Below are 17,092 nucleotides of genomic sequence, written 5' to 3' on the forward strand. Positions count from 1 at the left end.
GTCCATGGGTTGACTCATCGACTCCTTGGAGTAAGACTTAATCAATTTTCCTCTGTCTAAAACAGCAGAACATTTTATTTGTCAATGGGAGCAGTTCAGGAATCCGTGGATTATTTATACAGCTGTAGGTCATGATGACAATGATCCTTTTCCTCTCAATCCTCCAAGAAATAGGCCAGTTTCGTATTCTAACGGTTGGACCGGATTTAGCATGAAATGGAGGCTAATGCGGGCAAATTAATTTGCACTTGAAAAGATTTGCCTGCATTGGCCTCCATTTCGTGCTAGATCCAATCCAGCCGTGAGAATTCGAAAGTGGTATATATTGAAAGTGCATTGTATGATCAAGTAAATCTAAAAATTTAAGAACTACTATAATACAAGGTAATCTTTTAGCAATTTCTATATTAAAACACTAAACTGCACTCATGGGCTCTTTAGGGCTTTTGCCACAAAGTTTTTGCCCACCTCAAATCAACCATATTCATTAATGGCCACCACAAAATTACTCTTTTGTCTTTGTGCTAATTATCCTTGACTAACCTTGCTCGCACAAACAAAATTCAAAAGAATTCTGGCTCTAAAGTGAGGATGAGTAGCACAAAGACAAAACAATAATTTCTTGGCCACCATTTATGAATACGGTATATTGCCCTCGCTAACGGCAGGCAAAAGTTCTGTAAGTTAGACCTTTTTTTCAGATCTAATAAAGAATTGCTGTTATCTGCCATTATTTGATAAATAATAGAGCAGTTTTCAATTGAGTGTTGTAAATCAAATACCAAAGTAATTACTTCAACCAATCACAGCAGGCGCAAACAGTACAATGAAACAATCTAAAGTCATAGCAATTCCATGTAACTCGCTCAAAGAGCAGGAAAAATTGCACCAGCAAGTCTCGATTTATTTTGGTTTTCCTTCTCACTGGTTGATAAATTGGCGCACGATTTTTAAACCAATCACTAAGCGTAGCAATTGCAATCACATAATTATGTTCGCCAGTGGTTTGAAAACCGCTCTACGTATTTCACTGATTATCAAAAATAATGCAATGGCCTAAAATTGGGGAGGTTGCTCAGCCCTGTAGCAGCCCTCACTGACAAGTAAAATGGTCTGGTGTTTAACAGAGTGAAATCTGCACCCCCCCCCCCCCCAGTTGTTCAAACGATGGATAGCGCTATCTGCCGGATAAATCACTATCCACTGGATAACTCAATGGGTTTTGCTAGTGTTTATCCGCTGGATAGTGATTTATTCGGTGGATAGCCTTGTTTGAACAACTGGGACCAGAATGGCACAATTTGTTTGGAGACTGTCAAGTCTGTATTAGAGTAGTTTTCCGGATCTTGATCCGGAGTGGACAAACTAAACCGAAACAACATCAGCAATTTTTGAAGCTTTTTCTTTTCGTCACTTTATTTTTCTATTCATAAATACATGTAACCGTAGTCAGTGTGATAAGTAAGTTACGAAATAAACAAAACTCCAGAAAAGACTGTGTGAAGTAATCAATTACAAATAGGCCTAGCTTTACTTGAGACAAAATCGAGACAAGTCATGCAGGTTTCCAGCGATCCCACCTCGCCGTGCCTGGATTACAAAAGGCCCCTTCCCACTAACTCTTAAGGCACCAGTTTCCAAGCTCATCAATAATAACAATATTATTCACCAACACAACTTTTCACTTACCCAAGAGCTGGATGTACCACTATGGCTCTTGGTTCCTCAAGTCCTGATTTGACAAGCACTAGCCGATTGTTTCCATCAAAATCTGCCACCTCAATCATATCAACACCCGTGTCCGTCCAATACAACTTCTTGTTTATCCAATCAACGGCAATTCCATCTGGCGTATTTAAATTGACCCGAACCAGTGATTCAACTTTAGGATTTTCTCCTATTTTGGCCCGTTTGATGTCTTCATCCATGACGTCTGTCCAGAAGATATAACTGCTGTTAAAATCAAAGTCTAGGGCAATTGCACCTCGTTGGTCAGGTATAACCTGTGTGTACTCCAACAAGTCAAATGATAACTGCCGAATGTCATTACGGTTCGCAAAAATGAGGAAACCTTCTGGACCTGTGGGAACAACAAAATTAACAATGTACATTACAATCTCAGCCTTGGCCAGACTACCTTGTATAACAGTTCCAGGCATCTTGAAAAAAACAAAACACTGTTTTGAAAAACAATTTTTACAATGGCAGTGCAAAGAAGACAAGCAGCATTAAGTGAATGAGTCATTGTTGGACTAGACTAGAACATCTCCAAAGTGAAGTCAAGAGAGTCAACCTGAAACAACACTAGTCAGAGAGTAATTACACCAGCTAATTCAAAGTTGGCCTTCACTGTTCAAGTTTGGAAAGAGATAATTATTACGGAAAAGGAGGAAATCCCTTCACTTAAACTTTCTCCCTGAAATATCAAATGTCAATGGTACCCGTTGCTTTGCATGTGCGTTGATCGGGTTCCATTCTGTAACCATCTCGACAAAAACACTTGAAACTTCCTTTGGTGTTATAGCAGACCTGGCTGCATGTTCCAAGTGTCTCACACTCGTCAACATCTACAGAGAAACAGCAACATAACAGGACAATGAATTCATCAGCAGTAACAAGCTAAACATAATTATGACATTCCATTTAACACAAAAAATTATTGGTTTTAATGAGCTAAATGTAATTACGACATTCCATTTAACACAAAAAAATATTGGTTTTAATGAGGCTAAATATCATTTAGGCAAAGTTAACACCAAGCCAACGTCACCGTCATCATCAACATTACAAGCTTGCAATAGATACCAGAAGCTTGCATTAAAACATACAGGCAGATCAAACCTGGGCTGTCAAATAAACTAGCCCTTTAGAAAATTCTGATCTTCTCGCTTATGCATATTTCATTTTTGTTGACAAAATTCATCTTTCCATCAATGTGAAACTAAGGGTTATAATTGCTACACTTGTACTTCATACAAAGTCAAATGTAGGAATAAGAGCCACTAAGTGAGATTTAGCTAGTGACAAAGCTTTGCACATTACCAGAGATGTATCCAGAGTGCGTCAATGCGTCCTTGGACGCATAGAATATAGAGTCCAATTGGACACAGAAGAAAAAAATTGAATGTTTATGCAAATTACAAACTCCAGGAAAAACACGCAAACGGGCATATTTCACAAGGAAATTGAACATTCGTATTTCTCACAACAGAGAAATGATGGAGTTCCTTAAATTTCAAGGTAACCTGCTATTTTCAGATTTTTGTAGTCGAATGATTTCATTTTGTCAATGATTATGTCCAGGAGTTAAGTTTTGAATTCCCACGTGTCGCGTGACATGGTCTGAGCTTTTTTTTTTTGGCGAGACAATCAGCAACACTTTCGATCTGCCAATGATAATTAAACATTTCAGTCGGAGTTCAGTTTGTTGCATGGTTTCCAAGCGAACTTCAAGCAGTGGTTTGCTTATCATGAGCAAAATGACAGAGAATCCAACGGCAAAGTATGTTAAACTTTTGTTTTGTGCGACCCTGTTAATGTAAATTGCGGGCACGCACGTGTCATCGTCTCGGTTCTTGTGTTGCACTGAGCCTGTCTCTTTTGCAAATTATGCAACTTTTTTCGGAGTTGGTGTTAAAAGTAATGTGTTTAACATGAAACTTGAATATATTCAATCGCTTGATTATTAATATTAGCTACTGTGAAGTCACGGGCCGACGACGAACTGTGTATCAATCGCTTATATTTGTTTACTCTTTTGTTCCTAAATTGCACATCAAGTGTTAAAGTAAATGATGCTCTTTTACAGAAAATTAAGATTCACTTTTGATTTTTTTTTTCTGTGGAGATCTAGATTATTTATCAACTGGAGCCAACAGTTCCTACAGCGAACAGATTCCTAGAGACGTCTTCAGATGTGATCGATGGAGCTTTGACAGCCCATACATTTTGATTGATGAATCAACGGGCATAACAGTTCCAAAGAAATTGATCATTTCATTTGAAGTACATATTCGATTTAGAAATCTGAAAGGGTACTGCAGCAGCAATTAAGAGGTAATAGATCAAGTATTTGATTCTTGATTATCAATTAGCTGGACCCCCAAAATTTTGCAATGGACCCCCAGATTTTTCAAGAAGGGGTCCAGAGGACACCCAAATTTGAAAACCTGGATACACCTCTGCATTACATTATGCAAGATTGAGAATTCCATCAAAAAGGACATACCAAGGCAAATTTTCGGATTTTTAGGGTCAACTCTGTACCCTGGACGACATGAGCAGAAGAACGATGTCTTTGTGTCAATGCAAAGCTGCTGACAGTGGCCATTGTGCCCAAGGCATTCGTTCTTTCCTAAAATGGCACAAACAACAAAAGTAAGGTAACACTGAACTTTCTATTGTGAAACCAAAGAAGTCTGACTGGTGCAGTCTTATAGTTCTTGGGACAAACCATTTGCAAATGAAATGTCCAAGAAAGCATTTCTCCTCTGTTTTCATTACTTTATTGATAAAGCTGCACTAGTCTAGGTATGACAATAACTCTACAGTACCGTGAAAAAAGAATGCAAACGACTTCCGACGAAATTTGGTTATTGTTCTCTCGAAATAAATTTCGGGGGAAGAAGTGTGATTTTTCGCTGAGCAACATGAAAATTTGCTAATCTAACAACCAAATTTTGGTTGCAGTTCACACGTACTGAAAGGGAAAATTCAAGAACCGACAGTGTAATCCTGAAATTACATTTCGCAAAGTGTCGATTAGCGTTTCACATTTTAATGAGTGGAATCAACAACTGTACTCTTCTCTCAACCTTAAGTGTAAACACGAACTGTAGACAAGCATTACAAGCGATTTCCTTTCCTTTACTCAATTAATACTTTCTCAATAAAAAGATATAACAGTGTAATGCCCTTATCGTTTTGATTGATCAGAGGAAGTGACACTTCAAAGTTAACTTTGATGCTTACAAGTTCACATTGAAAATACTTACCACATGAATGTGGTTCATCTGCATGATTCAAACAATCTTTTTTGGAATCACAAACCAAGTCATCATGAATACACTGTTGGGAATCACCACACTGAAATTCACCCTCCTTGCATGGACTTGGAGTTGACACAGCTAACAAACAAACATGAATGAAAACATAACATTAAAAGATAATTATCGGAAAGGGTATTGCGCATTCAACAGCTGTTAACCAAACTGCAGTAAGGCGTGAAGGGTACCATAGCTGAAACAAACCTTTGCAAAAAAATGCTAACCTTACGCCTAAACACTATGCTTTAGATAATGTTTAGGCCGAAGGTTAGCATTCTTGTTGTTTCACCTATTGTACCCTTTAACCCCTTACCCCCACACCCCTCATCCCCGAGGACAGTTTCAAACCCAGGCCAAGCCTTGATCGCACTCCAAAACGCCATGTTGATTTTCATACTGAAGGTTCGATTTTGACCTAGACCTTGTCAAAAATATGATGCGTGTATTGCCTAAACCAGTTTGACCGGTGTGACTACCCAGAAACTTGGGCTGCAGTGACTCAGAGCCTCACTTTCTCGCCCTCTGGTGAGTTTTAGAGAGGCTCAGCTTACCAGGTGCTACAGTACCAGTCAAAATTAAGTTGGCAGTCTCAACTCAAGAGTCTGTCCACAATCCTCTACACGTATGTTTTCGAGAATCAAGGATCAAGTTTAGAGATTAGAGATACGTGAATCAAGAATAGAGTCTTGAGGATCGAGCCTCTAAAAATTTTCTTTAAGGATCTTGATCAGCGATCAAGTTGAAACATAACTTCTTGAGAAGGAAACAATAGTGCTTGACACAACAGACAGAAAGATTGAAATATATTTCATGCTCGCTTCTATGCGCAATTTTTTTTATCATCGCTTATGTGTTCATGACTTAAGTGTTTATTACTGCTGAATTACCAAAATATTATTGATAAACTTCCTTAACCCAGACGCTGAAAAATTCTAGGAAACACATTCATAACAAGGCTGCTACCTAAGAAATTTTTCCGGGACCAACATTGAAAGTTAGTAGCCCAAGTCATTTTTTTCAAGAGCCCAGAATTGATTAATTAATTAACCCAATCAATCAATCAATCCTCGGTCCAGTTCTATTTCTCCTATTTGTGAATGATATGCCTCTACATTTGGACAACTCCACTACTGACTGACAATACCACCCTGTCCTTGAGTGCAAACTGGAATAATATCACTTCCTTAACTCAGGCTCTTTCTAGTGACCTGGAGAATATTGACAAATGGTCAACCGAAAACAAAATGTACATCAATACAGAGAAGACTAAAGCGTTGCTTGTTACGGGGAAAAGGTTACAGCATAAGATTAGCGAGGAAACTATAAGCTTAAATCTATGCCTTGATGGCACAAATATTGACCAATTATCCCATCATACATGTAAATTATTGGGTTTATTCATTGATAAAGATCTGAGTTTTGAAGCACACATACATGTAGATGAATTATGTAATTATGAATTACCAAGAACTGTTTGCGGAAAAATTTACACATTACCCGCGGGTAATCGCCCGGAAATTACGGTACCTGTTGCGAGAGGTCCATTGCTGTCACAAGGCAAAAAACCAAGTAAACCTTCAGCAATTAACGCAGGAATAAGGAGATTCGAATGTGCGGCACATTGAAATTCTTGTATGTACAATAGTGCAGACATCACCACTGTGACTCAGTCTCCCTACGCTACCACGAGGTAACACAACGAAAGCATTTCGCTTTTTTTTTTCATTGTTTAATCTCCAGCTGGGATCAAATTTACAAGAAATTTAGGATGAATCACCTTGTGATAAGTTAGGTGCCGGTTCGGTCGACTCCTTCAGAAATTTGGTTGCCTGCGCTCGCAAATAAGGTGCCCCAGGTGACTGAGCGATCGTTAGTCATCAACCTTGCATAATAAGTTAAGCATGGATGCACAATGAGATTGAGAATCACCATCGGTAAACAATAATCGGTAGACCGAACCAAACTTGAACTTAAATGAACTGATGGTAAAACTGACATTCAATAAAAGTTTGGTGGCATCAACAGCCAAAAATACTCTGTCCGATTACACATAGTTTCCGTGGGAACTCCAACACTCAATACATGGCAGAGAACAAATTAAATATTCAATTCAAATTCAACAACACTGTCACAAAGCGACCAACCAATATCACCGAACAAACACACTTTTTCAAAAGTGTGCAAAATGATATGGTAATAAGCATTGAATGAAGAAACTTGACAAACAGCAAGATAAAACTTGTAAAATAGCCGTGTTAATGAGAACTAAATGTACATGTAGTACAAAAAACTATGGTTGACACCCAAGTCGCCAGTGGAGGGTAGGTGCCCATGAAGCCTGGGGGCTGCAACCGCAGTCACATCCCCAAGGCGCTAGAACACCCGACTGGCCTGCCCAACCAGCAACAAAGCCACGAGTCCCCCGCACCAGGCCCCACTCAGGCACCTGTCACGCTTGAGCCAGATAGCTCAGTGGAAACAAAAATAAAAATAAAAAGAAATAAGGAAATAAAGAAAATACAAAAAAACAGAACACACAAAAAAAAAAAAAAAAAAAAAAAGAGGTGGATAGGGTGGGAACGCCGAGAACCACTAAACTCCTAATCCGACTCGCAACGCCACGCGAACAGAGAAACAAACACGCTGCAAACACATGGGACAACAACGCATGCACTAAGCAGGAATACCGCTGAACAATGTCAGCCCCAGGGCTCCCACAACCTAAAGAGTGCTGCAAACGCTACAAAAAACGCATCAAACGCTAACAAATGCCTGCAAAAACGCTACTGACCGGACTAGTTCCCGGTCGTAAACCATGTAACTATAACAAATGCTACAGAACGCACCAAAACGCTCAACAAACGCTACCAGACGGCCAAGACACTAACAACCGCCTGCAAAACACTACTGACCGGACTAGCTCCCGGTCGTGAACCATGTAACTATAACAAATGCTACAGAACGCACCAAAACGCTCAACAAACGCTACCAGACGGCCAAGACACTAACAACCGCCTGCAAAACACTACTGACCAGACTAGCTCCTAGTCGTTAACTATGTTAAATTTCATTTAACTATATTTTTAGTTTGAGGGTTTTAGTTTTCATAACACCCATAAAATAGACCTCTACTGAAGAAGCTCAGAGACGTGAAAAATTTATCAGGTGAAAAGTCCTTTGTTGTCTCTACTCTCGAGTCTCTAAAATTGCCTTGCAATTTTCTTAAAAGTCCTCAAAGTTTTTGAGAATCGGGGATTGAGTTTCAAGGGACTGCCAACTTATGTTTGACAAGTACTGTAATCTTTTACACCGTAGCTAAAGGGGAATAGATCAGGTGACTGAAATAGGTTTGGTATATTGCCCTCTTAAAATAAGTCTATTTTCGTTATCCCTATCATGTTACTCTGGGTCTTTTTAGTCATGCCTCAGCAAATTCCCAAAGCCTAGAGACCCAACACCTTCTGACCAAAAAATTAATGGTGGGAAGTCTCAAGCGTGAGTGAAAACAGTAAAGTACCGCTCAGAATTAACCTAACAGGGAACGCTGAACGGAACGCGTTACATATTCGTTCAATTTCCGTTCTCTTATCCGTTCTATATCCGTTCTATACCCGTTCCGAATCCGTTCCAGCTCTGTTCTCTTTTGTTCCATTGGACGCGTTCCATGTAACGCATTTACAAGAAAAAGAACGCGTTCCTTTGAACGCGTTCACAAAAACCGGTAATATTCACTGCGAGATGAAGATGGGATTGTAACTTCGTCAAGCAGTTAGTCTTTTCCTAAAACGAGGTTTTTGCGCTATTTCTCGTTCAAGTTTCGTTCTGATTGCGTTCGCGAACGCGTTCCATGTTAGGTTAATTCTGAGCGGTACTGTATGCATGTCCAAAAATGTTGCCAAGATCCACCTTCCCATACCAAATTTTTGGATAATTACCACAAAAAGTTGAAAAAGCGAGACCTGGACACCATGTAACATTGTGCAATCGATTCCTTGCAATCCTCCAATGGAGCCCCTGCCTTCTTCTGTTGCTACCCCTTACCGTAAGCATCTACCCTCTACAACTCACTTCAACACAAAACGTCACACAATCTTCAACACAAAACGTCACACAATCTACAACACAAAACGTCACACAATCTTCTCCAAAACTTATTACAACAACAAGAAAACTCAACATAAACTTACGACAATTCTGCTCGTCTGAATTATCAAGACAGTCATCAAAGCCATCACACCATCTAGGCTTTATTATGCACCTTCCATTAGCACATGTAAAATCACTTGATGGGCAAGCTGTAACATCTAAGGATAAAAAACTTACACCTAAGTTGGAATCAAATGCAATGCTCTGATAAAAATTGTTATTTTGAATGACTGATTAAGCAATGCTGCAAGCCTTAAAGAGATACAATAAAGTACTGCAGAGAGGGTTGTGAGCTGATGAATGACAGAACTGACCCATCTTCAACCCTCAACATTAAATGGAGCGTAGTCAGGTGATAGCTCAGTTTAGATAAATATGGTGAAGAGACCCTTTCTGTCTAAATGCCAAATGCACGCACCTATTTTCAACAACAAAGTAAGCATTAGAATTTGGGTTGTTTTCACATTACGGTTAAGAGTTTACATTTACTTCAAGAGTTAAGTCAGAGAGACACCCAAGTCATGTTTCTGCAGAAAAGCGATGTCAAAAAGAAAAGAAGGCTCAAAGGCCACCTCATGACTTTATCAAACAAACTTCATCTCATTATCATGTTTCTCTAGACATGTGACCCTTAAATGAAGAACTTCAATAATTGTCTCTATAATATATTATTTATTAATTTATTAATATATTATTATCATTATTATTATTATTATTATTATTATTGTTGCTGCTGTTGCTAGTATTATTATCATCCACAGCACCCGCCAAGAAAAGAAAGTTTCATATTTCACCTCACTCCTAGCCACCCCCCCCCCCCCACCCTCTCCACCCTCACATACATTGCAAGCCCCCATGTGAGCCTCCACGTTCCAATAAAACCATGGTAACAAAAATATTGATGATTACAAAAAAAAATTCTAAACCTCCAATTACAAGTTGAACTGAAGAAGCAGACGACAACTTACTACATCCTCTTTCATCTGTCTCATCCTGGCAGTCGTTTTCACCATCACAAACCCAACTCTCATGAACACACTGAAAATTCAGCTGACACTGAAATTCTGAATGTTTGCACTTGGGAGTAAGGGTAGGACACCCAATCTCATCAGAGTTATCTTGGCAATCGTTATCTCCGTCACATTTCCACGCTTCTTTAATGCATCGCCCAGTGTTTTCGCAGGTAAACTCTGTTGCTTTGCAAGTTACAATTTCTGTTTAGGTTAACAAAAAAAAAAAGAAATTTAACCAAAATACTTCGTTGAGCGCAGTTACATGATGAATGTGCTTTAGCTGCTATGTTTCACATTTTACTATAAATTCAAATTTGCTTAAAAGTTAGAAAGTATAAAGAAAGCTTTCCACAAAGAACGGAATAATTGCACGTCAAAAGCAGGTACAAGCATGGCTTTATTACTTCAAAACATTAAAAACACCCTCATTTAAACAGGAAGTTCAAGATTTGAACAATTTTGGCAATCTTGAACTTCTTGTTTAAATTAGGTGTTTTTAATGTTTTAATTGTTCAAAAGTCCTTATGACAAATGAAGGAAAGTCAACTTGCCACAATTCTCTTCATCTGAGCGATCTCCGCAGTCATCGTCATGGTCACAGACCCACGTTTCAGAAATACACTTGCCATTTCCACATGTGAATTCGGTTGGTTGGCATGTCTTATTACCTGGAGAAATGGTTCCTTTTTGTTTAGAGAGAAGTTCAAGAAAAGAATAAAGCAAACAAAGGAAAAAAATGTTAACGCAAATCAAACACCAGACACAGAGAGAGGTAACACTTTCAGAAAATTTACAGGAGTGACAGTTTAACAGGATTATAGTTTATAAGAATGCGATCAAGTTTACAGTTATGTTATGTCTAAAGGAGACACAAGAAACAGATTTAAGACAACAATATTAAAAGGAGCAAAGTAAATTGCTATTACATGTACATTTGAGAGGAATTTGCTGGATCAATAAAGATTTTGCTAAGGAGGTCATCAGAGTTTTTTATGATAAATAATAATAGTTATTAAAAGACGAAAACAGCCATGCAGGTCAGTTTACCTAGAGCTAAAAGATTGTTTAAGATAGGAAAAACAGAAAAAAAAATTGAACTTGTTCAAAGATGGCTGCAGTTAATAAAAATAATTAATTACTGTAGTAATGCAATTAATTAACGCAATAACTGAATGATAACAAAGTCAAGTTACATGTATCGAGTCATAAGGATGACAAGCCTGGTTCAGGAAATTAAACTAATGCCTGTATCATACTGTTGCAAACACCTTTTTTCTTTGATTATAAAAAATACTTTTTAACAAAGCCAAATTTGGAGCAGTAACCAAAGCATCCACTCTCCTCCCTCATGATCTTTCCTTTGACAATCAATTTTGAGCTCCCAATTTACGACAATAGATTTTGCCCCTCAAAGGTAAACGTCTGACAAAGAATAAAGATGTTGGCATTAGTTACTGTATGAATACAGGATTCAACTTACAAAATCATTTTAGTTTTGTTACTAAAACCAAACAAACCAAAATTACTAGGAAACATTGATGAGGATGGCTTTAAGAATTATTACGAAGACAATGTTACTAAAATGTGGAAACAACTTCTCAGCATTAACAATAACTCTCAAAGGTCAAAATCAATCATTTATATGGTATATCCACACCTTGATAACTAACAAATTTCTTTCTTTCTTTGAACATTCTGTTTAGTCATCAGCAATACCAAAGAGATATAGTTTTCATTAACGACTTAGAGTTACAAAACAGGGAAAAAAGTTCATTAAAAGACAATAAAAATTTTAAGTCCCTTGCAAAATTTATGTTGGTTTTTTAAACAACTGTTTATTCTGATTTTAATCTGGTAATCCTCTTCTCATATGACTGGTGTGAACATTTTTTTTTATCTTACCACAGTCTCTTTCGTCACTACCGTCAATACAATCCTCTTCTCGATCGCATACCCATCGCAAGGTAATACACTGTCCATTTCCGCAGGTGTGTTCATCTTCTGCACAAGTTCTAAGTGCTGTGAAGAGAGGTGGAGAAGAGTTATATAAGAGTAAATCAAGAATTAAGAGAAACAACAACCAACATGTTTACAACAACTAATATTTCGATTAGTTTTAGTTATTTCGAATAGCCAGAGGTACAATGTTCGCAATAACACACCGTACCATGAAGCATCTCATTTCCTAGATGTAAATCATAATTTATGGAAGCTCTAAGATGATAACAAAGAGGATGATGTAAGTCAAGCTGATAATGGTATTGACTTAAGGACGGTGCCTACTAATTAAAGATGTTTTTGCCCCGGTTTGTGATTATGCAGGAAGTGTAGATCTTAACAAGTGTTATTGAAATCCAAAAAGAAAATTGGCGGTAACCACGCATTTTTTAAAGATAATTCATGAATAATATTTGTAAAAAGCTTTAAAATACAAAGAAATGTATGGCGTTCTTTTTCAAATCGAAGCTTAATTATCTCTCAAAACTGCATGGTTACACCCGCAATTTTCTTTTTGGATACCAAGACTACTTACTAAGATATACTTTCTCCGGATAGTTTTAAACCGCGCAAAAATATCCCTGTATTAGTAAGAATCACCAATAGGAAATCAGAGTGTCTCGAGATACCCAGCACATATGCGCAATAACAATGGTAGGCACCATCCTTAAACTGAAACCAAACCCCAGATTTTCGGTGCATGCATGTACCTTAATATTTTCTAACGCAACATTTACGGAATATATTTTTATTTGGTTAAATCCGTGATTTACTAAGAACTTTTAAAAAATATTAATTTTTCCTGATATTTATGCCACATTCCACGCATTGTGTGCTTGTGGTAGTGCAGCAACACAGCGCTGTCTAATTATTAACCGAGTTGCGTTTTGTCTTCCAAGGAGATTCAAGTTATCTTTGCATAAGATGTAGCTCTAATAGTACACAATATTGTTTTGGTACCATATATCATTCCCTGAGAAGACATGTGGTTACTAGTAAATTACTAAACCCCAGAAAGATTGAAGAAAAAAAAAGAGCATCAAGAAACATTGGCTTCGAGGCTGACATGTTGATCATTTTCAAGTTCTCTTACAACTTCTTTTTCCAACAAACCTGTTTATTCTTGTGACTTATACATGAGCTGCTTACAATTTATTGAAACAAATAACGTATTTGCTATTAGAGGAAAAAACCCTTCCCATTTCAATTGCGTGCATGCAACCAAGACACAATCCGTGTCACAAAGCATGTGCAATTAAATAAATTTCAGACAGTTCACATCAAACCCTTTTCCAAAGAACCTTGACCGTAAATGAAGCACAAAAGAGGCAACAAGCTTTCATTCAAATAATTCTTAACTGTTACATTTCCAATTTTTTTTACCTTTGCAGAGCTGAATACAAAATAAATGTAAATCGCCAGACAATTTAGATGCGACTTCAGTAAACACTGTTCCCTTTGATTTCAGCTCGACGTGCGAAAGATTGTTGTTGAAGTCCATTACTCGTCGCTTTCAAGATTCCAGATATATATTTTTCACGGCCTGTCTTGTTTATCCAATTGAGCCTTCCCTTCTTTGAGCTCCATGAGGGTACACTTTGTTTAAAGATGCACTAAAATTCCATTCAGGCTACAGACTTTCGCCGTCATTGTAACTTGATTAAATGTTCTTTTGTGTGCACCAGAGAAATCTACGCATTACCCCAACCCCCTCAAACCTAACAAAATACGCACAGAAGACTCTATGCACAAAGACACCACTAAGCAGGGGAGTGACAGGCAAGACTTTTACCAACACGGAAAATAAAAAAAATAAATTAAAAAAAGAGAAATATTACCCATTTTCCAAATGGGATTGCCATAATGGCAACCCAGTAATAATCCAACCACGAAAAGCATACACGTAAAGACCTGTACTTATTGGCGTCAAAGATTGATCACAATGTCTATCCCACAAGGACAAAATATACCTCACTTTACAGTACACTCTATACTGGTGCAGAATAGAGTTTATATTTCACAGGCAACACATCTCTCATGTATGATATTGACAACCTCAACTTCATTGCTTTACGTTAGCATGTAGCCGTTCATACTTTTTTCTGGCAGACTTTGATGGGTAATGACAGAGAAAGTTGCCTTAAGCCCCATGCAAACAAATGCAACCTTATTGCCCAACAACTTCCAACATTGTTAAATGAAAATGATTTTAAGGTACCAAGATTTCAATCTGTGAGATATGGGAAGCACTCTTTGCAATACCAGAGTCCATATTTGTGGTCCAAATTATCTTGTGCTGATAAATATAGCGATAACTTGAATCTTTTCAACAAAAAAATATGACAAAGAGACTTAGCTAATATGCTTAATGACAGTTTTGAAAATTGTCATTTATGTTTATTTTAATTTTTAATCTCATACACCTTATTCCAAAATGGCTGCCATTTTAGTATTCTTTTGTTTGATTGCAAATTAGCCCTTTTGGCCTCGTTCGAGTTTAAATATTCTTTTGAATTTTACGTTTGAAAGCGTGGTCAAGAGGGTCAATTTTTCAAGGAAACAAAAGAATACTAAAATGGCGGCCATTTTGGAATAAGGTGTATACGATGTAGGTTTTAATTTCATAATTTATTCATAATTTTAAATAATAATATTCGCTATATTTATCAGCACAAGGCTATCAACTTAAGAAATTTTGTGAAAATTGCCATGTATGTTCATTTTGATTTTAATCTTATAAGTTAAAGTTAAAGTTATATAAGTTTTAATAAATTCATAGGCTATTACAGGTAACTTAAGGAAATTTTTAATATGTATATATTTATTAGCTTTATCGTAGTGTCCCCAATCAACCACCAAGCTAAATACTCAAGGCACTTGAATAAAGGTGTTGTTGTTGTTGTTGTTGTTGTTACATGTTGCATCCATTTGAACACCCTGTTGCACGTCGTTGCACGTCGTTGCACGAAGTTTGAAACTGGTCAAAGGTTTAGCCCCATGCAAACAGGCCAACAACTCCAGAGTTAATGTTGTTGTGTCTGTTTGCATGGAGCTTTAAAAATGAAATAATTTTTTACTTACCACAATCTGGGGGTTCATCAGAATGGTCGCCACAGTCATTGTCAAAATCACAGATCCATCTTCGAGGAATGCAACCATCTGTAGTTTTGCACTTGAATTTTGTGGAAGGATCACATGTGGTCTCAGCTTAAAAAGAAAAAAAAAGGAATAAGTCAATGCTGATTGGAGGATGAATAGGGGTGGCAAATGGTACTTCCAAAATCTTGGCACTCGCAAACTTCCCATCAGATCTCGAAATCTTGATATTGATATCTTTGATACTGGACATCCATGTTTTGATGATTTGACACCTGTCATAACAAGGTATCTGCTGACCAGTATCATGTGACCATATCGCGGGCTCAAGCTTAGAGCTCAACTGGGTCAGCTGTTTTTTAGAAGTTGACTGCTGACCAGGTAAAGGTTTTTGATTGGCTTGCAGGCTCAACTCAGGTTAACTCACCTAAACATAAAGGAGGATTCATTTTTTGCGCACTTTCTGTGGCTTGACGCAGCTACACAGGCATACTACGTTAACTATAGTTCTTACACAGTCAACACTTTTCGTGTTCAGGTGGAAAACAGTTTGGAAAATGTTTTCTTTCAGTACGTTTTGCTGGTTTCAATCCAGTTTGACATTTCAAGTCAGCATCGGAGGGATATAAACTTAATGGCGTTTCTAAAACGAGGGTAAGGTGTAAGAGCAAGGGTCATGGTAAGGGTAAGGATATGATACAAAAAGTATCCTAAACATGCATAAAAGCTAACCTTAGGCCTAATTAGGCCTAAACAAAAGTTTAAGGTTAGCTTTGATTGATTTTTAGGATACTTTCTGTATTCGTATCCTTACCCTTACCCTCACCCTTGGTCTTACCCTTACCCTCGTTTTAGAAACGCCGTAAACTTAAAGCTGAGTGTTTATTTTTAATTTGCTTAGAGCTGCTTTTTTCTCTGTATTGCAATTTTTGACATATCTTTAGAGGCTCTATGACTAGAACAGAAACGAAAGGAGAGCGAAAGAGAACGACAACAACAAAACAGAATACCAGTTATAGCTCATACTTAGTGGAAGAAGTTACTCCACAAATTCTTTCCTTGGGCACTAAACCATTTGCTTTTTTCAAAAAGTGGTTTAATTGGTTTTTCCACAGTTTTGCTTAAAACAAAAAAAAACCTAAGACCCCTTCAAAAAAAATATATCTACGAACGGAGAGAAGCCAAACAACATCGCTGTTGCTTGAAGTTGCCAATGAATCATTTCAAGCGAATTATCGCAACTTACGCACATGTCCCGACAAATTAAAGAGTAGATGTGCACTGGCATATTTACAGGCACAACAAAAATTAACTACTGTAAACACCGGGGTATAAGCCAAACTCCCAGATAAGCCACATCCCGAGTTTAGCAACTTAGATTTTGGAAAAAAAAAAACTTGAAAGAAATTAAAATAAATCAAAAGTGATCAAGTTCTCGACTGAAGAGGAGACAAGAAACATTAACATTTGGGTTGGATGGATTGTGGGGAGTGCGGAGTATGGAAATCGCGTAGTATGGAAAGTGTAGAGTGTGGAGTGTTATTTGAGGGTCAGTGGATTATACTGGAAGTCCATAATCATAATATATAAATCATAAGATATAGTATTATAATACTATAGTATTCAAGGAACGCTAACTGAATGGTTACAATATAGTGCTACTAATGTCACAGTGTTAATAAATGGCTAACTGGAACTTACATTGTAGAGGCATTCTAGCAGGAATGCTAAGCAAGTGTTCTATAACAAAAAAAACACTTCCTTTCCTCTCAAAAGCTGAATCATTAATCACTA

General features: G+C 37.5%; 1 protein-coding gene across 11 annotated transcripts in view; it reads right to left on the reverse strand.

The window, feature by feature from the left end:
• LOC137973440 (very low-density lipoprotein receptor-like) overlaps positions 1-17,092 on the reverse strand; it is a 52,812-nt gene that overhangs the window by 23,125 nt on the left and 12,595 nt on the right. For 10 of the 11 annotated variants that reach the window (XM_068820251.1, XM_068820246.1, XM_068820247.1 and 7 more), the window contains 9 exons: positions 15,284-15,409; positions 12,107-12,223; positions 10,756-10,887; positions 10,160-10,405; positions 9,233-9,349; positions 4,995-5,126; positions 4,229-4,354; positions 2,442-2,567; positions 1,690-2,080 (listed from right to left, as the gene is read on the reverse strand). In XM_068820251.1, the coding sequence (XP_068676352.1) occupies positions 1,690-2,080; positions 2,442-2,567; positions 4,229-4,354; positions 4,995-5,126; positions 9,233-9,349; positions 10,160-10,405; positions 10,756-10,887; positions 12,107-12,223; positions 15,284-15,409 (1,513 nt within the window). The remainder of the gene's footprint in view (positions 1-1,689; positions 2,081-2,441; positions 2,568-4,228; positions 4,355-4,994; positions 5,127-9,232; positions 9,350-10,159; positions 10,406-10,755; positions 10,888-12,106; positions 12,224-15,283; positions 15,410-17,092) is intronic. The other variant, XM_068820253.1, reaches the window with a different exon arrangement.

This window comes from Montipora foliosa, chromosome 10, assembly GCF_036669935.1.
Source record: "Montipora foliosa isolate CH-2021 chromosome 10, ASM3666993v2, whole genome shotgun sequence".
Classification (NCBI taxonomy): domain Eukaryota; kingdom Metazoa; phylum Cnidaria; class Anthozoa; order Scleractinia; family Acroporidae; genus Montipora; species Montipora foliosa.